This window comes from Prosopis cineraria, unplaced genomic scaffold (assembly GCF_029017545.1).
Source record: "Prosopis cineraria cultivar Desert tree isolate PC_DT_omini unplaced genomic scaffold, ASM2901754v1 PC9, whole genome shotgun sequence".
Taxonomy (NCBI): Eukaryota; Viridiplantae; Streptophyta; class Magnoliopsida; order Fabales; family Fabaceae; genus Prosopis; species Prosopis cineraria.
The window spans coordinates 21,952,117-21,974,069 of record NW_026555340.1 but is presented as its reverse complement, the minus strand read 5'-3'; the positions used below and the strand labels follow the sequence as shown (position 1 = coordinate 21,974,069).

The 21,953-nt window shown below is 35.0% G+C and overlaps 1 protein-coding gene across 1 annotated transcript; it reads left to right on the top strand.

Annotated features, from left to right (window-relative positions):
• The first annotated feature begins 5,676 nt into the window (after nt 1-5,676).
• LOC129319669 (flowering time control protein FCA-like) lies at nt 5,677-20,403 on the top strand. Its single transcript, XM_054964756.1, has 21 exons — nt 5,677-5,700; nt 5,853-5,951; nt 6,183-6,528; nt 8,473-8,543; nt 8,774-8,852; nt 10,036-10,118; nt 10,204-10,255; nt 10,953-11,020; nt 11,254-11,320; nt 11,605-11,684; nt 11,774-11,838; nt 13,104-13,187; nt 13,302-13,473; nt 16,917-16,994; nt 17,071-17,232; nt 17,320-17,619; nt 18,016-18,183; nt 18,291-18,449; nt 18,546-18,584; nt 19,405-19,450; nt 20,049-20,403. Exons 1-21 carry the CDS (start codon nt 5,677-5,679, stop codon nt 20,054-20,056), a joined length of 2,250 nt encoding a protein of 749 aa, XP_054820731.1. The 3' UTR covers nt 20,057-20,403.
• The last annotated feature ends 1,550 nt before the right edge of the window (nt 20,404-21,953 follow it).

Sequence of the window (21,953 nt, the reverse complement as noted above, 5' to 3'; positions counted from 1 at the left end):
CATGTTAAGAGCGTGTGCCATTGAGCTTAGAGGTAATTGGGATAGTCACTTGCCATTAGCTGAATTTGCCTACAATAATAGTTTTCATTCTAGCATTCAGATGGCACCTTATGAGGCATTATATGGAAGAAAATGTAGATCGCCACTGTGTTGGACAGAATTAAGTGAGAGAACTGTTTTGGGGCCGGACATTGTTGATGAGACTACCCAAAAGATTGCTTTAATCAAGCAAAAATTACTCACAGCTCAAAGTAGACAAAAGAGTTATGCGGATAAGAGGAGAAGACCGCTTGAGTTTGAAGTAGGTGACCATGTATTTTTGAAAATCTCTCCAGTAACTGGTGTTGGAAGAGCTATTAAGGCTAAGAAGTTGACACCAAGGTTTATGGGGCCTTTTGAGATCTTAAAACGAGTTGGACGAGTAGCGTACCAAGTAGCATTACCACCCCAAATTGCTGGAATACACAACGTATTCCATGTGTCACAACTGAAAAAGTATCAACCAGATCCTTCCCATATAATTGAACCCGGGGAAATTGAACTCAGGGAGAATTTGACATTCAAAGCTGAACCAGAAAGGATTGTGGATTATAAGGACAAGCAATTAAGAAACAAGACCATTAGATTGGTTAAAGTAAATTGGAAGGGCACGACTCTAGGTGATGCTACGTGGGAGACCGAGGACAGTATGCGACGTGATTATCCTCGTCTTTTTGATTAAGTGAGTAGTTAATAGTTACTAATTTTAAATTTTGAGGACAAAATTTCTAAAAGGAGGGGAGAATTGTAATATCCCAATATAAATTTTAATAGTTAATTTGGGTTAATAGAAAATTAAAAAAAAATAAAAAAAAATAATTTAAAAAAAAATAAAAAAATAATAATAAAATAATAATAAAATAATATTATTAAATTATTATTATAATAATAAAAAAAAAGAAAGGAAGAAGAAGAAGAAAACGAATTTGCTTCGTCCGCCGCCTCAACAGTAACAATAATAAAATAATAATAAAAAAAAAGAAGAAGAAGAGAGAGAAAATAATTTAAAAAATGTGGGACCCACTGAATTTTTATAAAAACTCACCTTCCTTCATTTCCTCATTCATTCCTGCGCGCGAGCTGAGGCGGAGAGAACGCGAGTCACCGGTGCGAAATATCTAAATTTTTAAGGTAAGAGTTTTTAATAGGATATTTAGGGTGTGATTTTAAGCTTTTCAAGACTAAGTAAGTGTTCTAAAAATTTTTCTTAGTCATCCTTCTTATTTAGTTTCTGAATTTGTAGTGGTAGAAAATTTAAGATCTGGAAGAGGAATGAATTTATGTTGAATAAATATGGTTTTTGAAGTTGTTAGTAGTATAATAAATATTCTAGAGTATAAATTTATTGGTGATCTTTGAATTTGTGGCTTATGGATCAAATTCTAGACTAGATCTGAAAATATATGTTGATTTATTGAGGTTTAGATGATTATTTGGGATGAGAAATGAATTATTATGGTTATAGGATTATGATTCTAAACTAGAGACTTAATTTTTAATTTTTGAGTATTTTAGGTACGAATTTATGAAATAAAAAGAAAATTTTGATAATAAAAATTAGTTTAGAAGTTGATTTTTAGATTATTAATGTTTATTGATAATTAAAAGAGGAGTTAAAAATTATACTTAATAGTATTAACTATAGATTTGTATTAAGATTGAGATTAGGAATTATGTTATATTTTTAATTTTATTATTAGAATTATTTTATTAGTTTCAAAAATTGAAACTAATATTTATAAATAATATGTTATTTGTAGATTGTATTACTGGTGAAGATTGTGGTGAGAGAGAAATTTTAAGGAATAATTTATTGAAAAAGCCACAAGGTAACCATGCTTTTAATTTGTGATTTGTGTTACTTCATGTTAATTGGGTGATTATTGAGAAAATTATAAATTTTGTAATATTATATAATTGTGCAATATTATTATGAATTTATTTGATTATTGTGGGAGGTGTTGGGAGACTTGTTATTGTTGTTATATTTATGTGCCACGTGGTACGCCCCTATTGGAGCTCAATAGGTGGTTTGTAAGGGCTCGGGCTAATCTACCTTTGGCCGGGTAATTTAGCACCGAGTGAGGACTACGGCTCGAGGTTAATGGAGGGATATAAGGATGGTTGTTTGTGTGTATTGTAATATTTCTTATATTTGTTGGAATTATATTATTTTTAATTTTCACTTAATAAGCACACACTTAACTGTTTGTATACACTATCATAAATTGGCTTTGGTTACTGGGACTTTTGAGTCTCATTATGTGGTTAACAATTTTCAGGAGAAGAGCCACGAGTGACATGTGGAGGAGTCCCAGAGGCTTAGTGGTATAGATCCACTGTCTCTTTTGGGTATTTAATTTATGATTTATAATGTATTATATTGCCAATATTAGGGCTTTTTGTTTATTGTCAATTATATGAATATATAAATGTAATCATGCCTTTCAAACTATTTCTATTTTTGGTACAATTTGGATGACTGTAATTTTAATATTTGGTTTACTTTGGATTGGTTAAAATGACATGATTATAAGGCCAAATAACTGGCTTGTGTTGAAAATTGACTAAATTGCTTATTTTACTTGTTGGGAGTATAAGGATGGACAAATGTGATTTAGTTTACTTGTTGGGAGTATAAGGATGGACAAATGTGATTTAGCCTAATGGCATGTGGGAGGTAAAAATTTATCTGAAATGTTATAGTGTGTGAGTTGAAGCCAATTATAAAATATTTTATATTGAAATTATTGATATAAAAATGTGTTGGGTGGCTGTAACCCAACTATGGTTGAGTTAAATTATTTAAAAAAAAAAATTTGGTGTGTTACAAAAATCAATACATTGGGCTCATGACCAAGCTCTACTCAAGTATACATCAATTTCTTATCTTTTACTTATATCACTTACACCTTTTTTTTTCAATTACAATTGCTCATCTTTATCAAATCAATCACTTACTACTCATTTACAACACATCATCACATTTATCTTTTTAAAGACATGCGTGTTCATATTCAAAAGTATTTTGATTTGGTATTTGCATTTCAAACCACAATAACATTATGCATATTCAATTTTCATACACTCATTAAACTAACACACGCTTTTCACATTAAAAATCAATCCATGCATACCACATTCACAATTAGATATCAATTTACAATCAATTAATATATAACTACTTAAAGTAGGGTTTCCCCTAGTTATCTCAAACCTTTAAGAGGTTAAAGATTTACCCTTTAATGTTATAGCTTTAAAGCTTGAATTTCTAAGCTAAATGGGTGATCAAGATCCAAAACTATAATCAATCAAGTTGAATTTTATCAACATTACTAACTCAAATATTAAACCATCAATCTCCACTTCTAAATTACCTAATACTCATTCCACAAGAGTTTGTGCCTATCGCTTGGATTTATTAATTATCTTTAGTCTCTAATAACATCAATGAACCATTAAATTTTCATTAATGGTATTACAATTTTCCAACCACTTATAAATAATGAAAATTTTGGATATTAATGGTGCCAAATACCTAAGACACTAAAAATTTATTATACTAGATTTAGATATTCTTATATACTCTTATTAATTCCATTTGAGTTAATAAATTTTGATTCATAACCCATATGGACAGAAAATCTACTTTTATTATTAAACCCTAACTATAAACTCATAAATATGAAAGAAATAGGGAGATTAATGAGTGTGGTACTTGCATTGGGTGTTTGTAAATTCTCAATGTCATCTACAAGTATACCCTAGTAGAGCTTGGTGTTTCTCTTCGTTTCCTCTTTTCTCTTCTCTTTTTTTTTGTCTCATTTTTGTGACTGATATTTGCAAAAAATGATTATGCATCATGGTGGACACATAATGCGCCGTAACGCATGGCATAGAGAGGTCCTCCCTTGCATCAAAAGTGTCTATGCGCCATGGCGGATGATCTCCATGCCATAGTGTGTGGCATAGTAACATCGCTCTTCATTTTTCTTCTTCTTTTGATGCTTGAGTGGCTCGACTTGATATCAGAGCCACGATTTGGTTGAAATACAATCAAATATGCTTATTAGATTTCTTTAGCCACACACCATCTCAACTTATTTAATTACCCTAATTAGGTTAGTCAATTGTGGAATTAAAAATTGAGATGCTACAATTAGAGTGGATATGGACGGGTTCGTTTGGAACCAAAATCATGCCACGTGTGATAAAGTGATTAGAAATGCAGGAGCTTGGATTATGGCCTTTTAGAAGAACTTGGGTTGTCTAGGCCCTGTGCAGCCGAAAATATTAGCCATTAAGACAGGGTTGGAATTGAGCAAAAATTTTGGATTTGCCAAGATTCAACTTTATACAGATTGATTGGATGTTGTTAATCTTCTTTTAAGGGATATCTCTTTTGATCATCTACTAAGAGAGGAGCTTTCAATTATTCAAGCGATGCTGTATAATTATTGGGATGTCAAGATTATTTTTTCGCCCAAGTCAGCCATTCAATGTGTCGATTTTATGGTAAATGAAGCCCATGCCAGTGATTTTAGGGTGAAATTAATAGAAGATGTGCTAATGGGTTATGCGCAAATGTTTAAGGAAGACATGGAATTCTCACCTCATGATTAGTTGCTGCTTGTAAACGCTTAGCTGTGTTTCTTTAACTTTCTCAAGCTTTTGCTTACCCTTTTATTACTAAAAAAAAAGATTGTCTTCACCTTGAGCTTATTTAAGCTGTCCAAATAAATTTGAAAAAATTTGGTCAACCTCGAACCCAAATTGACTTAGCTTGAATACTTGAATTTCTTTTTTTATTATCAATAAAATAATATTAAAATAAGATAAAAGATTAAAAATATTACTTTTTTAAAATAAAAATTGAAATCAAATAAAAATAACATAAAATAATATTTAATAATTTGAGTATTTGGGCCAGTTTGAATAAACTCAAAAGACTAAGGACTTAAGGCTGAGTTTGATTATATGAGCTTTTTTTATATACTCGAGTATTTTAATCTCTATTTGAATTAGCTCAACTTGAATTGAATTTGACAAACTCAAATTATGAGCTCTACATTTCTAGGGCCATTTTTTACAATTATTACCAAAGTTCTTCCAATTTTTCTTTTCTTAAAAAGGTGCCTCGGTTAATTAAGTCTTCCTTATTAACCATATTACTTGTGGGATTAGGTCAAAATTACTATTTTTAGCCTGTAAAATTACATTTTAACTTAAATAGTATACAAATACACTCTCACTTTGATTAAAACTCAGGCAACGCATATTTTTATGCCTCATTATATATTAAGAATGTGGTTTTCATTTTACGTCTGGTAAAAATTTATTTAAGTGATTAACTATTTCTTGAATTTAGTAAAAATATATTTTAAATATAATTTGAATGTATTTTAAAAATTACTCAAAGAGGTCCTCAGGCTGTCTTTAGATATTAGTTTGGAGATTCAAATACAATTTTTCAAACTCATTTTTTTTTTTGAACAATAATTTTCCTAATTTAAATATAAGGCTGCTCTTGCAAATTTATATTTTTTAATTAAGTTTAGTGTTGAACAAAAAAAACAAAGTTTTCCCCATATCAATTTTTACAATTAATATTCGAACATGTACTGAGCAAAGAGGCCAATGGGATTGGGAAACCCAAGTCCTGTCCGTAAGACCAATTAAATGACTACATATCATCATGGAAAAAAAGGAAGACCTGCTTCTTTTTTTTTGTTTTTTTGGAAAAAAACGACGTTGTTTGAATATGAGTGCATTTTTGCTGTCTCGAGTAATCCTAATTGCACCAGCTTTAATAGAACGACGTCGTTTTACGTGCAACGAAGGCATGGTTAATAACAGGCTCGGAAGTCGGAAGCGGAAAGAAGCCTGGTCAGTCTCCTTATTTCATTGCCGGAGTAATTGAACGACAGTAAAGAAGAGTCAAACGACATCAAACGCAAGTAATAAAATCTGACACTCGTTGTTTCTCTTTGCTCGTCGTTGTCGGAAGCGGGCGAACATAGTCATAAAGCTTCGGTTTCTCGTTCTTGTTGAGCGTAGTCGCATTTCGTCACCCAAATTGACTCAGAACTTCGCTGCTATTCGTTTCTCTGCTTTATTTTCTGAAAATAAAGTTTTAGGGTTAGGGATTCACTCTGCACGCCAAGCTGGATAGGCACAGAGGAGACCGCTATGGCAACACCAATCACGATTCTCACCCATATCGTCAGTCCAGAGCTCCATCGCGCTTCTCCGACGCACCCTTCAACAATCGTGGCGGAGGAGCCTCTCACCACCGTCAGTTTGACAGCCCACCCCGTCGCTCTCCTGGAAGAGGTGCGGGGTTCCGATCACCGGGTTTTGGCGGCAGCGATGGGCTCAGGCCAGTGAGTGGGGAGGGTCCTGGAGGGTTTGGGTTCAACGGTCGTCAGGGACAGCCGTTGTCCGGTCAGAAACGAGGGTTTCCTTTCTCTGGACGTGGAGGGTCGCCGGGTGAGTGTGACTCTTGCTTGTTTTTTGTTAAAATGTTGGCTTTGAGTTAGACTTTTTAGTGTTGTAATTTAGGAAGCCCAATCAATGTGAGATTGTAGTTATCATTCACTTCTTAAAATCACATGCACGCTTTCCTGGTCGCCTGAGATTGTGATATATGCCATTATTGCATAGCAATTATGTACCAGAGGTATGAGAACTGGGCTTGTATATTTTGGCGAGCCGAGGATAGCGTTTTTATATTTTGGGATGCTCAGGATATGATTAATGCTGCTGTTTGGAGTGCTCCTATTTTTATTCTTTTCTTAATTGCTACATGATTGCTCACACTTTAGCATGCCTTATATGGCCCCGATGGGCAGCCAGAGGGTCCATGGGGGTGTAAGTTGTAATGGTACTAATTTACTTGTTCAGTTAATCTATAAACTGGAGCAGCAACTTTTGGATACCCTTAACAGGAATTGTTTGGAGATGTTTTATACTTCTAAAATAAAATGTTGCGTGTACCCTTCTTGCCTAACGTGCCCTTCACTTCTTTGAATCCTTTTCCCAATCATCCTTTCCCAAATGATATATGCTTGCCTATTGAATGGCAAGAGAACAGAGCAAGAGTGCTTTATGGTAGGAGACCTGGAAAGGACGAAGGGGAGTGTTGTACACTGCAACTCCTCAGGCCCACCCTTTGCAGTCCAAGCTACTTTTCTGACTGTAAGTCTTCGATGCAAGTGTAGACGAGGGGATCAAGGTCATGCTTGTACGCATGGTTGCTAAGACTGAATTTGGTGACGAAGATTAGACATCATATGAATAAGATCAATGAAAGATGGGACAGTAGGAGACACTAGATTTGGCTTGTGAAAAAAATGGTCAATAGAGCGGCAGACGAACAAGGATGAAGAGAAAATGGGGTCTGGATTCTGATTCGTTTTAGATTTAACGTCATTGTATGATTAAAAATGTGAAATATTAAAATTAAAATTATTAATTATTAGAATAATATTTTTTTAAAAAAAAGAAACACATGCAGAAGGTTTAAAATTATTAAAGCAAGAGATGAACAAGTAAGGAAAGGGAGATGGCTTGTGCTGGGTGCATGATGAAATAGGAAACAATGATTATTGCAAATTGTATGAAACATGAAAGAATAAATTGTGATGGAGGTATAGAGAATGAAGATTAAATTAGGTTTGCAAAATCAATGTATCAATGTACGTAATAAAATTATCAGAAGTTTCGAAAAAAGAAAAATTATCGGAAGTCATCCTATTCATTAATTCTTTAGCTATGAACAGTGCAATTCACGTCAAACACCATACAATGCAGGGAGCCCATCTCTTGTTAGAAATATAAATTCTCATTCCTTTTATATAGTTTATATAAACACACAAGTTTAACCTAATTCCAATGTCATAATTTTTTATCTTCTCTGGTTACCCTAATCTTATTTTTCATTATCAATTTTTCTTGTTGTGACATCCAGCTATGTTTCTTTGGTAAAAAAGAAAGAGAGAAAAATAGTATCCATTGTAGTTGTAGGTTTATGTCGTTCTACTGTGATTCAGTATCTGGATAAGTACTGCAAACTGGTAAATCTCGAACTAGGTAACACTAGGGTGTTCCCCTGCAATGGACACATGAAAATGTTATTCATATTTGGAAATTGTATATGAAGAAAGCAGGTTTTCAGGATCTGTAATAAACATGTCATGTAAAAATCTAAGTTTTTTTAAAACTCAGTGGTTTCGTTACTTGTATCTGTTGCTGCTGGAGCATATTTGCATTTTGAATCTGTTGGTCTTTGTCATTTTTTGAGGGGTATTTGTTTTCATTAGCATGGATTTAATTGATCCATTTGTTGTTGTATTTCCACTTTATTTGCGATTACCTCTTCTCAAGCACATTGTAAAATGGAAATGACTTACATTTTTTCCCTTTAATTTCCAGACCGTTTTGGTGGGGAAAGTTTTGCAAAACTTTTTGTTGGATCTGTACCGCGGACAGCAACTGAAGAAGATGTAAGTCATTTAATTCCCCCTCATTATTTTATTTTTTGTTTGATTTTGAAGCTATTATTAACACATCTAGCTGCAAGAATAATCTTTCGAGTATTCTATAGTTTTCAGATAACTTTCTTTAGGATTTTAAAGGATGCCTGTTCTGTTACCAACAGCACTTGTTCTCATTTTGCACCTTTGATCAGACGTTTTTGACTAAAATTTATCTTGTTACAATTATTTTCTGTCAGATTCGGCCTTTGTTCGAGCAACATGGGAATGTTATTGAGGTTGCTCTGATCAAGGATAGAAAGACCGGACAGCAGCAAGGTGTGTGTGTGTGTGTGTGTTAGTTCGGTGACTGTTCATCTGTATGATTTCTTGCCCGGCCATTTGGTCATTGATCCAATAGGTGGGAGGTTAAACTGACAACCGAGCCATAGTTGCATTTGGTGTGTTATATACTGATTTGGACCTGTTTGCTTCAGTTTTGATTGGTTTTAGATCAGTCTAGTTTGGTAATGAGCTTCCCAGCTGCCTTTACTATGCATATAACTTGAAATTTAAGCCATATGTAAGTTAAAATCATGACAAATGGATAGGGTGCAAGCACAAGTAGTCTGGGTTAGTTTAAATTTGAAAATGATGGGTACCTAAGTAGGATGGGAAACCCTACCTCAAAAGTTAGCTGTTGAAGTGGGAAAACCAACCCACTTATATACCCCATTGAGCATCCCATACTACTCAATGTGGGACTTGGTATCCTATACTACCAAGTCTCTATCAGAAAATTTGACATAAATGGGTCCAATGAACTGCTTCAGCACAAAACCTGATGGGTCAACTGGGTCAATTGTTTGCTAGTTTAACTGTCCAGATTGGAGCCTATGACTTCCTTGTTGCCTAGTCCATGTATTGGACTGCCTGTCGCAATCCAGGGCCAAATACTTGGCCACTGCCATTTGGTCCTTATCCTGTTATCTCAGAAGGAGCATAAGATATAAGCTTGCTGTAAGCCACTCATTGTGCAGCAGATTCAATCTTGGAGGGCTAGTAGATCTTGCTCTTGCAACTCTAGATGCATCCAAGGAACAAATTTCCAACTATTTTTACTGTAGGCATTTGAATATAATACTGTAATTTGTCTACGTGCAGAATATTTGTAAAATAAAATGAACACAGAAAATGTTGATTGTTACATTCACTTTAATGAAAAGACACGGGCTTTAAGTTTGGCCTACCAGATACATTGTAGTGATTAGATTTTGTTGGAATTTTACATTTCACTAGTAAGCTTAAGAATGGCAGACCTGATTGTCATGTAATGGGTGGTCATCTGTGGTTCTGATCATAAAATCCTGGAAAACACTAGTTTAATGAGCTATTAATATGTAATTATAGTTCTGTGACTACACTTGTCAGTACGTGAGAACTGCAGCCCTTAAATTTTATTTAATAGCCAGCCGTATGGTTGTTCGGAGTTGTATTTTTCAAGGGTTTGGGATTGCTGCAGGTTGTTGTTTCATAAAGTATGCTTCCCCTGATGAAGCTGATCAGGCAATTAAAGCACTGCACAATCAACATATTCTTCCTGGAGTGAGCTGTTGTGCTTTGAATCCTAAATATTAAATAGTAGGGGTATGATGTACTGGTTTTCTCATCCTTTTTATTGTTATATTAGGGTGTTGGTCCAATCCAAGTGAGATATGCTGATGGTGAACGGGAGCGCCTTGGTAATATTCCTAAGAATTCTTGAAATCTTGATTTTGAAATTTCAATAGTGTTGGTATTTTTAATCTTAGCAGTTATTTTCTGTTGTTTACTTGATTGGAATTCCTCCTTGATGATATTTTATGTTAGCAAGATCCTATATTTCGTAAAAGAACATTGAAGAATGTTGTAGTTACAGGTGGTAAATTTGTGTTTCATGTTTACATTTGTTATTCTATCTCTTCAAATTTATTTGTCGAGTAGCAGTTTGTAAAGACTGTAAATCTGTCTCCTTTATGAGTTTCTATGTATTGTATCTTTCCTGGTCCCAATATGAAAAATAACCTCTCCAATGAAATATATTAATTGGATAACATATACACACCAATCAAAAGAGAAAAGAAACAAGATAAAGAGAACACAAAAGACCCCATCATCAACCACGACCTCTTAGCCAAGGGGGTGGTTGATCCAAGGTGAGGACATTGTCAGTGATCCCATGAACAAATTTAGCTAGACTGTCAGCATTATATGTACAATCTCTATTTATTTTGGAACTTAGAGCAGCAGCTTAGTTGAAATGAAATAAGCTAATAATATAAGTTTCATCATTATTCAGCTGGTTTTTTGTTGGGATGTGCTTTAGCATGACCTTGCCATGGATTTTCTGATTATTTTTACAGACTATTTAATGTTGCTGTAAATTAATATTTATTGTAGGTGCAGTTGAATACAAATTATTCGTGGGCTCTCTGAACAAACAGGCTACAGTAAAGGAAGTTGAGGAAGTATGTTAATGCATCCATTAACTTCATATTTCAGACTTTCATCTATTCTCATTATGTATATCATATATAATATGTAATCTGTAACTTACAACTATTGTATAACTGTATAATTATTTTTGGAAAATGTGATCTTTGGCAGTTTGGTTTAAGGGCATTAATCTATCTTTGGTTATATGTGATACCTAATATTCAGAAAGCATGGAACATGAACTAAATGATGTCTCTTGCATCAGATTTTCTCAAAATATGGACGGGTTGAAGATGTTTATCTGATGCGTGATGAGAAGAAGCAAAGCCGTGGTGTGTTCCTTACCCTTGTGAGATCTTTGGTGGAAAATCTATGACTATTTTGTTCCATAAAATAATCCAACACTTGTAATCTCTGACGACATAATCGTTAAATCTTGAACGTTGTTTTGCCTCCTAATTGTTCTTGGGAAAGTACGTACTTATCGATTTCTTTAGTGCCATATTTTACCCTTTCTTCCAAATTACGATTTGGGGGCTATTCATTTTTATGTCGGCTTTTCCTTGACACTGGCTGTGTGTTTAACTCCAATGCCATTTTCCTCTTTTGATTGAAGGATGTGGTTTTGTTAAATACTCTCACAGAGATATGGCTCTGGCAGCTATAAATGCACTTAATGGAATTTATACAATGAGAGTAAGAAAAAATTGAACCCGTTTCTGTTGCAATTTCTTTTTTAATCATGTGAAAGCTTTCTGCTTATTATCATGTATTTCTCTGTGCAGGGTTGTGATCAGCCTTTAACTGTACGATTTGCTGATCCTAAGAGACCTCGACAAGGGGATTTAAGGTTTGTCACCTCAAGCGCCTTCTGACATTTAAGCTCATTAATTTACTAGAATGTTAATGGATCAAACCAAGCATGGATATTCAGACTTAGAGCGACTGGCTTGTTCACTAATATGTATATAAAATCAAAGCTAAGCTGGGAGTCTTCCTTTTTATTTAACAAATTGAACTCAAGGTCCACTATAGTCCTCCTTGTTATGCAGGATCAGTTCAAATGGCTGTAGGGACTAGAAACGAGCCTATATTTTGTCATGAGAAGTGGATAAAAAGGGCATCAATCCCTGTGACTGTTGAAATTTGATCCGTAGCCTTTGCTAAACAATCATTGAGATGTACCCTGAATGCTTGAGCCTGATCTTTTATTGGCTTAAAACTATTTTTTCTCCTTTCTTTTTTTGAATGTATGCTTGTTGCTTTAAATTAAGAGAAGCAGTTTGTTCTCTTCTTTAATCCTGACTCACATTATGAACTTTTACCCTAAACTCTTGTCAGCATGCATGTGAATGTCAATCAATCTGCTTTACCAAATTATAGATTGAAATCCAGCGCTTCTGATTATGTAATTTAATGCAAAAAATTCATTTAAGATCCCTTGATCACACTTAATGAAAAAGAAAGTCTCTTAAACTCTGAAAATTCACTTCTGAACAAGGGTACTGAAGTAAAAGTAAAATGCAGAGTAAAATTATTTCATTGTCCCTCATCTCCTTTGATTCTCTATTGAAGTTGTTCATGTTGTTTATTTCCTTACAAGAGTTGTTTGTACCATTATTGAATTATGATTTTATTTCAAGTGTTGTAATAATGGTAAAATAAGCTGTTCATTTCCCTACATGAAATTGTTCATTGACTCACAGAAATTGTTTGCGCCATTACTAAATCTTGATTTTATTTTAAGTGTTGTAATTATGGTAAAATTAATTGTTCATTTCCCTACATCAAGTTGTTCATTGACCTACGAAGTTGTTTGTGCTATTATTGAACAACTTCATGTAGGGAAATGTGCAATTTCATGTGGGGAGAACATCTTCAGTAAAGAATTAGAGGGGATGAGGGACAATAAGGTAATTTTACTCTGCATTGTAATTTCACTTTAGTACCCCTAGCTTGAAGTGAATTTTCAGAGTTTTGGGGGCTTTCTTTTTCATTAAGTGTGGTCAAAGGGTCTTAAATGAAATTTTCCCTAATTTAATTGCCTTATTTATTTCTCCATTGTGATTTTTCCATGGAAGTACGAGGTTTCTGATATTTTGTTGCTGCTTGCAGGGGTCCTGCATTTAGTCCAAGATTTGAGGTACCAGGTCCTAGACATCCAGCATTTAGTCCAAGATTTGAAGCACCTAGTTCTGGGTACCTCCATTTCCATCCTCTCCTTTCCTTAATTTCTTCTGAATGGTTCATCAATTGCCTTCTCTTCATGCTTGGGAGTTAGATCATTGCTTCATTCTGTATTTATTTTTTCAGACCTCCATTCAGTGTTAATGATCCCATGGGCGATCAAGCCTCTGCTCCCAATGCCTGGCGTCCAATGCATCCTTCAAATATGGGGCCGTCATCTATCACTGGTCTGCATAACATGAGGCCTCCATTGCTTCCAAGATCTGGTGACATGGACATGGCATTGGCTATGAATGCAGTAAGTATAATATTTCCATAAAAGTCTACCCCAAATCAAATATTTGATTTTTTAAGATTTATAAAAGCTACCATTTTACATGAAAAGATACCTTTGCTATTTTGTTGCCTTTGTCCATACCATGAGCAGATTTCTCAGTTTGATCGCATGCAATTTACAATTTGAATTTCATAATGCTATCCAATTTATTCTTCCATCTATTCATGTTGTTGGAAGGATCAGAAATGTCTCTGAATCTATAGAATCAAGTGATTCACGCCAGAATTACTTGATTCCAGTGATTCAGTTCAAGAAGCCCCCATTGAGTTGTGAAGGTTACCCGACGTGACTGCGTGTGTGTGTGTGTGTGTGATTAAACGGATGTTATTTCATTGTAATGTTGACATTACTGTTATTAGTTGTTAGTTATTGTTAGCTAGGAATATAGTTGTTAGGGTAAGATGAGAATTAGAAGCCTATATATGGAACAGCCTTTGTCAATCAATCTATGCTTTCCTAATGAGAATGGTTCACCATGCTATACGGTAAATCTCTGTCTCTCTTCCTCTCAACCCTCTGAATCTCTCCTCTCTGTTCTCTCTTCTTTCCATCTATTTCCCTTTCTTTCTGGGTTACAAACCTACATTAACGGAGTTGAACAGTTCATTTTGATTTTCTTGGTATTTGATATTATCTCTTCAACGCTTTGATTATCTTCCCTATTCTATGTTCACTCTATAAACTTTGGCTGTAAGTTATTTTCCTTCTTTGCATACAAGAACTGTCCATTCAGCCTCATAGGTCTTAGCTCTTGTGCACTGAATCTATTTTCTTCTGGCAATTCCCCAGAGCCATGAGAGGGAGTAGATTTCCATAATCAAAATCTACTTCAATGTGGCATAACTATAAGCTGTGGTTTCCAAAAAGGTGATGATAGGCATTCAACTGTGTTATGTGGAATCATTTTCCCAAAACAAAGCTGTGAGGCATGAGGAGCTTTAAGCTTTCAGGATGAAATCTATACGCAAAATCTTTGACTTGTCACTTATGACTGTGAGACTTTATGGCTAATTTGTTATGTGAACTCTTGGTTCAAGTTTTTTTTTTTTTTGGTTCTAGATTATTATTATTATTATTTTGACATGGACAAACATTCTCAAATTAGCCTCCCAATATGTGTTTTGAATTGCCATTTGATAACAATTGTCGGCAGTCTGTCTGGAAGTTTGTCTTACTGAGCATGGACAATATATGTTTTTTGGGTTTTTTTTTTCCCTAATTTAAAGAGAAACACTGAAAGCCTTGAAGTTGCTGTTATCTGAAGGGCTTCTGCTTAGCGCTATGCCAGGAGGTTCTTGCTCTTTCTCAGCCTTAAAGTCTTTAAGGCTGTTATCTGAAAGCCTTAAAGACTTGTTTATTCACATAATTTAGTGATTCAAAAACTGTGGAAGAAAAAAAGTGCACCCTTTTGTTGTTGTGGGGGGAGGGGGTTTGGAATGAAAGTGCATTCTTCTTTGTTTATTTAAAGAAAAAGGATTATGAAAGTGTATTTGTTGAAGGGTAACTAACTGTGTGGAGATTTCTTTCTCGAGGTTGAACTTTATTAATGTACATACGCTCATATACCACCTTATCAATTATAAAATCAGATTGAACATTTTAGAGTGTGTTTGGATTAAAAAATTTACAACTGAGATTAGAATTCAATTGAGGTTAGCAAACTGAGGTTAGAAAAAAAGTCAGTCAATGTAACGTAATTTATGTTTGGATATATTTTTTTTAAAAAAGTCAGTCAGATAAATTAAAATTTGTTTGGATGATTTGATTTAAAAGGCAGTTGAAATTTTTAATGACCAAAATAAACATGAATTTTTTTTATCTATTTTTTGACTAACTAATAAGTAAAAAATATTAAACTTAAAATTACAATTAATGAATAAAATATATTAAATATTTAATAATTAATTATGAGGTGGTATACAATAAATTATTAATTATCAAAATCATCAAATCCATTAATTTGCCACTAATGGACATTTATTCTCTCTGACATTGTTCTCTCTGAATTTAACACATGGCATTGTTCTCTCTGACTCCTCGCCATCATATCTTTTTTTTTTTTTTTCCTTCTTCTTGCTCCTTCTCCTCCTTCACTGATAAAACAATCCCACTCTTTCACTCTCTCTCCTCACCACTGTGAGTCCACTTCCACCAGGCGATGGTTATACCAGACAAGCATCTCTCTCCGCCCTCTCCCTTACCTCTAGTATGTCTTCTCTTTCATTCCCTCACTCCCTCTCCTCACCGTCTGTGAATATTGGGAGCTTCCATGCGTATGATGGAGGTTCATTGGAACACCTTGCCATCAACTCTAAGTTCCCTTGTGTATGGAACTTGGCAGGAAGAGCCCTTCAGCTCTGTTTTAAGAGTTCTTGAGCTCTGTTTTAAGAGCTCAAACAGGGGCAGGAAGAAGGAGATCATGGAGTGTGAAGGAGCTTAAATCTAACTAACAATATAATGGCTGAGATGGAACCTCCCATTTTCAATGCTTTAATGGCTGCCCTCAAGTGTGCTCAAGCTCATTTCATTGTGGTTGTTCAAAGCAACAGTAGGAGAAACCTCTCTTAGCCATGAAAGTTGAGCTCAAATATCTTATCATATCCATCCTCGAAGACCCAAGTGTTAGCGGAGTTATGAGAGAAGCTAGATTTTGCTGTTCATGAAAGCCAAGGAGGGTCAGGATGAAGAAGCAGATGAGGATGATGATGGACCAGATCTAAAAGTGTAGAGCTTGGGAGGTCACGGGAGCAGGAAAGGAAGATGCACAGGAAGAAAGCAGAGCTCGTGGTAGATAAATGAGAAGAGAGAGAAAGCATAAAAATTTAAAAGCCAATTAATGCGTCCAGCAGCCATACGTTAATGTTGAGGAAAAAAAGCCAGGTCTTGTGGCTTCTCAAAAAATGCTCGTTTAACCTTAACTGAGGTTGAAAATTTTTGCTAATCCAAACAATACTTTTTTGGCTTTTTATATCCTAACCTCAGTTTGATCCATTCTAACTGAGGTTAGAAGTTAATCCAAACATGCACTTAATGCTTCTAATAGTGAGAATGCACCACCTCTAAAATGATGTGCTGTTATCTTTCTATCCTCTCAATGAATGAGGAGGGAATGCTATAAAGGTTCTCATTTTAAGATGTAATCCGCAGAGCAGTTGATAAGCAGCTACCAAGTTTCTGATGACAATATGTAAGATGTGGTCTTCTTGAAAAAAGAAGTACCTTGAGCGATTGAGATGCTAATTTAGTAAAAGAAGCTTTTTAGCTCGTGAAATTTATGGTTAGATGTATTTATATTTCCTGTTTATTTCTTCTGTTCCTCCTCGTTTGTTATATTTATTAATTATTAGTTTCTATGGTAACGTGATGTTTGCACCATCCATTTACTTTTGGTTAAACAAATTTAGGGTGGTCCTGTGAATGGCTTTGGAGGCCCTTCAAATGGTCCTTTTCAAAGACAAGCTCTGTCATCGATGTCACAACAGGTATTTGGAGATTGCTCTGGCTTCACTCCATCTTTTCCAGCTTGAAATAGATTAGTAAATGTTTCATTGCTTTCAGAATTTCAATCAAAACATTCCACATATTCCACCAGCCAGCCAACAAATGTCGCCACTGCAGAAGCCTATTCAATCACCTAAGGACAAGCCTTCTTCCCTCCAGATGTACCCTCCAGCACCAATCCCCTACTCACAAACACCACCTCTTGCATCATTTAGACAGGTTGGCCAGCTGCAACTTCCTTTTTCTGCTGGTTTTCTTCTTTCACAACAGGTGCATGGTCTAAATGGACACTTTCCAATTTCTCAGCCTCAAGCACAGCAGGGTGCTTCTTCTGCTACAACTGCCCAGGGCCATGCTCCTTTAGACACCAGCTTGCAAGCAAATACAACATTGACAACTACAAATCAACAGCAACTATCTACCTCTATGCCTCAGCAGTCTCCGTCTCAGTTGGCACAAATGTTGTCACAACAAACTCAGACTTTGCAAGCAAGCTTTCATTCATCTCAGAAGGCCTTCTCCCAGCTTCAACAGCAACTACAAATGATGCAACCCTCAAGTCAAGGTTTAACATTACAGCAAAATGCAGAATCTATGAAAAAACAGGTATTTTAAAATATAAGTATGAACTAATAAATTAGTTCATGATTTGGAGGGAAACTGTTGTGGTTGTTGAACGTCTCTCCATACATGAAGTTTTATGAATTGACAATAAGTGGTCTCTTAATTCACTGAGGGAATTGTCTTGTTGAATTTGTCTTTGAAGATGCCCTCCAGGTTTAATGCAAGCTAGAAGTTTTCAGTATTGTTTGAATTGTTTTCAACTTGTAGATTCTAGATTGTCGACTTTTCACTATATTGCCTGACTGGTTTTCAACTTTTGTGTTTGATTGTTTGCTAATGGTGATTAGATGCATCATTTGTGCATCTCCTGTTTGTTTAGATAGAACGCATATCCCTTTGGTGTTTCCTCCTTTTAATAACATTCAATTGTTTCTTTAGCCTCAGTGGACGGGGGCTGCACCAACTGCAGATGTGCCTTCATCCTTGTCTGCTTCTGCTGTACCTGCAATAAATCAGAACATAGCTCCTGCAAAATGTGATTGGACAGAGCATATCTCTCCTGAGGGCTTCAAGTACTATCACAATAGTGTTACTGGTGAAAGTCGGGTTGGTATTCATTTGAGTTGCCTTTTGGTTTCTTTATTTGTTTTGTGCCCCGCCCCCCCTTTTATATTTTTACATTGTAACTGAAGTTTTCTTACATGGATCTATAGTGGGAGAAACCTGAAGAGTTGACGTTATCCGAACAGCAAAAGCCATCTGTTCAGCAATCTCAAAACCAGTCACAGCCTCCAATATCACCTCAGCAAGTTCCTCAAATGCAACAATTACAGCCTCAAGGCCAACTCCAAGGACAGGTTCTCCAGCAACAGGTACAATATGTTTCTGTATCTTAATGTCTCTGTTGGTATCTAGTGTAGTGTTGAAAGATGATCTTACTATGCTGATATTACCTTTTGGAATTCTAGTACCAGGCATATGCAGTTGCTGGTCATCAAAATGTTCAGGTAACATTCTTTTTCAAATTTGTGTAATTGCCTTTATCTTGTATCCTACTTTTCTTGGAGAAGTTTCTAGGACTCTTTGTAGAATGTGATCCCTGGGACTCTAAATATTTTGTTGATTATGTAGCTGTAGGCAATGACTGATGCTACCTTGGATTTTGCAATGTTGCTGTGAAAATAATTCTGAGTAATAAAACTTATCAGTATTCCCTTTGTTAGCTGGAAGGGGTCAAAGTGGAATTTTTGGTCAGGCATGCCTTTATGGTCTATAGAGAGACAACTACTATTGATCTATACTCCCTCCAATCCTAAGTATAAGGCACTCCTAACTGCCTCACCAGAAACCAAAAAGAGGTAGTTAAGTCATCAAATCATTAAAATGGTCTAAAAATGAAACAACTTTTCCAAGTTTATCTCTATTTAAAAGCTTTATTCTAGGTAGTTGTATACAAGGTTGGTTTTGAAAAAAGCTAATTAATGCAAACAACTTTTTTTTTTTTAAGCCAAAGTGACTTGCATATGTATGACCATTAATTTGTTCTAGAGGCGATGATTAAAATATACGACTGGAGGGAGTATATGTTGACTCACTTCATTATTGTATAATGTTCAGCACCCCATTCACTGTATTTTTCTTGAGCATTAATTTTTTTTTTTTTTGGGGGGGGGGTTTCTGCATGGTAATATTTTCCGGTGTACATATTTGAAATTGTTCTGGTCTTTAAGGAAGTTGGCTTGCACTTGTTTGGAACTGACAGGTCACAACTTCATCTATTGTTCACTCTCTGTTTAGTCTAACCCTTGTTTCCTGAAACCATCGCAGGGAATGTATGCTATGCAAGAGTGGATGTGGAAGGATAAGCCAGCAGGTGCCATTTCTTTTACCTGATTTCAACATTTCTGGTGCTTGTAGTTTGCTGCCAATTGGTGGGTTATGATGCTACTAATATCTGAGCGTTGCTATAACTTCAACCTGTCCATTCCAATTTGACCCAACCTCCACGATGGAGTTAGATTTACTTTTTTTTTTTTTCCCATAAGGGGTTGTAGGAAATTCATTTGATTTCAATTTCGACATTAGTTATGTGAGTTCGGATCACAAGGACAATTGAAGGGAGCAACAATGAATTGCCAATCACCATGCTGATTAATGTTCTTAAAGTGGATTACTGCTTAGGTCTCAGGAGTTGTTTGGTTGTTGGAAAAAATGAGAACGGAATGGATTAAAGAAATAAGAACAAAACTGAACTAAATTACTATTCCTTTATAATAAGTATGATAAAACCTAATACCACATATTATAAATATAGGAATCACTGTACCGTCCAAAAATCACATGAATCATGATTTTTAATTTTATGAATTAAATTACCCTAGCCCTTTCCCTTCCAAACAGGCCTCATTTTCTTCCCGACTGTGAGCTTGACAAAATTCTGGACATGACATTTCCTGTATCTTGACCTGCAGGGATTTGAAATTCGTGGTAGATTGAGCTTTGAGGTGGTGCACATGAAGAGGTTGCAGCAACCTTTTAATGGCTGAGGTACAGAGCCTGTAATTTGACGTTGAAGGTAGGCTTTGTGACATCTTTGAGCACAAATGAAAAGCTTGTCACCCAAGAGTCCATTTTGCAGCCACCATTACAGCATTTGGTCCTCGTTAAGGTTTCTTCACTGTTACTTAGTTTCTTAGGACTTGAAAGCCTGTGGGGGTCAAATCTATTTAACAAATAAAGTTCCTCCACAGTCTCTATGTAACATAGTCTTTTTTTCCCCCTTCCGTAAATTATTATATTATATATTCTCAACATAATCATTTAACACTTCTAGCTTTACGACTACGTAATAATATTTCCCAAGTCAGCCACATCGTTGAAGTCTCGTTAAAACGGCAATAATTTCAATTGAACTATGTCAAACTGAAATCATTTTAATTAAATGAGGTGAATAACTCAATCAAATTGGCTTGGATTTTAAACCGCCCGACAAATCTTTTTTACAAGTGATGAATAACCCAATCAACGAGACGGTGGTATCTTTTCATAAAATAATATAACAGTGATATAGTTGAAATCAGTTAGATGTTAGATGTAATAAGTGTTACCATGCAAATTATTTTTCAAAAGGTTAGGCTTATGTACTTGATCTTTTAAGTCTTATATGTTTAATGTATTTATATCAAATTAAATATATTTATATTAAATTAAATCATAACATGTGAATTTTAATATATTAATTTAATTTATAATAAGGATTTATTATAGAAAAAATAATATATAAAAATTTCACATATTTTGATTTAATTGAATACAAACACTTTAAGTATATAAATTAAATATAAAGGTTTTTTTTTTTGAAAATATTTTTATTTACAGAGTTAAATGGTGATTTTTAATAATTGATGCTATTGTTTTATAATCAATATAAGAGGACAAAATAGAAAAATGCTAGTAGATAATTTCACGAGTTTGAGTCTCAAATTGAACCAACTAAAATCCTTCTAAATGTCTTATAAAACTAAAACCAAGAAAATCCTAGATTGAATCCCGTGCACATAATTAGAGCAGTAATCAAGATTTAAACAGTTATACGCGCGACGTTAAAATTTTGATAAAACATGGAGAGAGAAAAACTTGCTATCCTCCCCTGGATTCTAAAAATCTCAAGCTTTTTTGCTAACTTCAACTAATAACATCAGCTAATGTCATTGCCTTTCTCATGTCACACATTAAGTTTTGGCAATTCAACTAATAGAGCACCCAAATCCCTACCCCAAAGAAAAGATGCAAGTCCACTTAAACGACAAGAGAAAAAGATAATGGTATCTTCTTGGTCCCTGACAGTCCAAGCGTCATACCCCCAGTACCAGGTCGATCAATGGGGAATCCCTCAGGAGTGGCATTTTCCTAAACAGTCCGAGTGTATCTAATGTTTGCAGTGGCACTCAGGCACAATCCAAGATTTGTTTTTTTGGCCTCTGAATGAATTTCAGTGATGTAATGCCAGATTTGATCAGTTGAGCCTTCAAGAGATCAAAACTCTCAGGAGTCAACTTATTTAGAATCCTACATTGTCACAAATAACATTTAGCATACCAAAGAATAGGCCCAAGCAAGTCCATGACAACAACTTAGTGAAGGAGAAGGGAATACAAAGCAACAAGCACCCAAGCAGGGCATCAGTTAATCCACCCCAGACATCAATTAGTGAAATTTTTTTAAAAAAAATAGATGAGGTAGAAGGATAGATGAAAGGTTGAACAGAACAGAATAGAAGACAAACAAATTGATAAAATGGAAGAATGAACTTGATGTCTTTAGCGATCAGATTATTGCCATCTGCAGCCCTAAGACGCCTCAGAACTACTTGCTGA

Coding starts and splice junctions, on each gene's coding strand:
- LOC129319669 (XM_054964756.1), top strand. CDS start 5,677: ATGGGATTGGGAAACCCAAGTCCT. Junction 11,321..11,604: donor TGAGAAGAAGCAAAGCCGTG/GTGTGTTCCTTA, acceptor TTTTGATTGAAG/GATGTGGTTTTGTTAAATAC. Junction 13,188..13,301: donor TTTGAAGCACCTAGTTCTGG/GTACCTCCATTT, acceptor TTATTTTTTCAG/ACCTCCATTCAGTGTTAATG.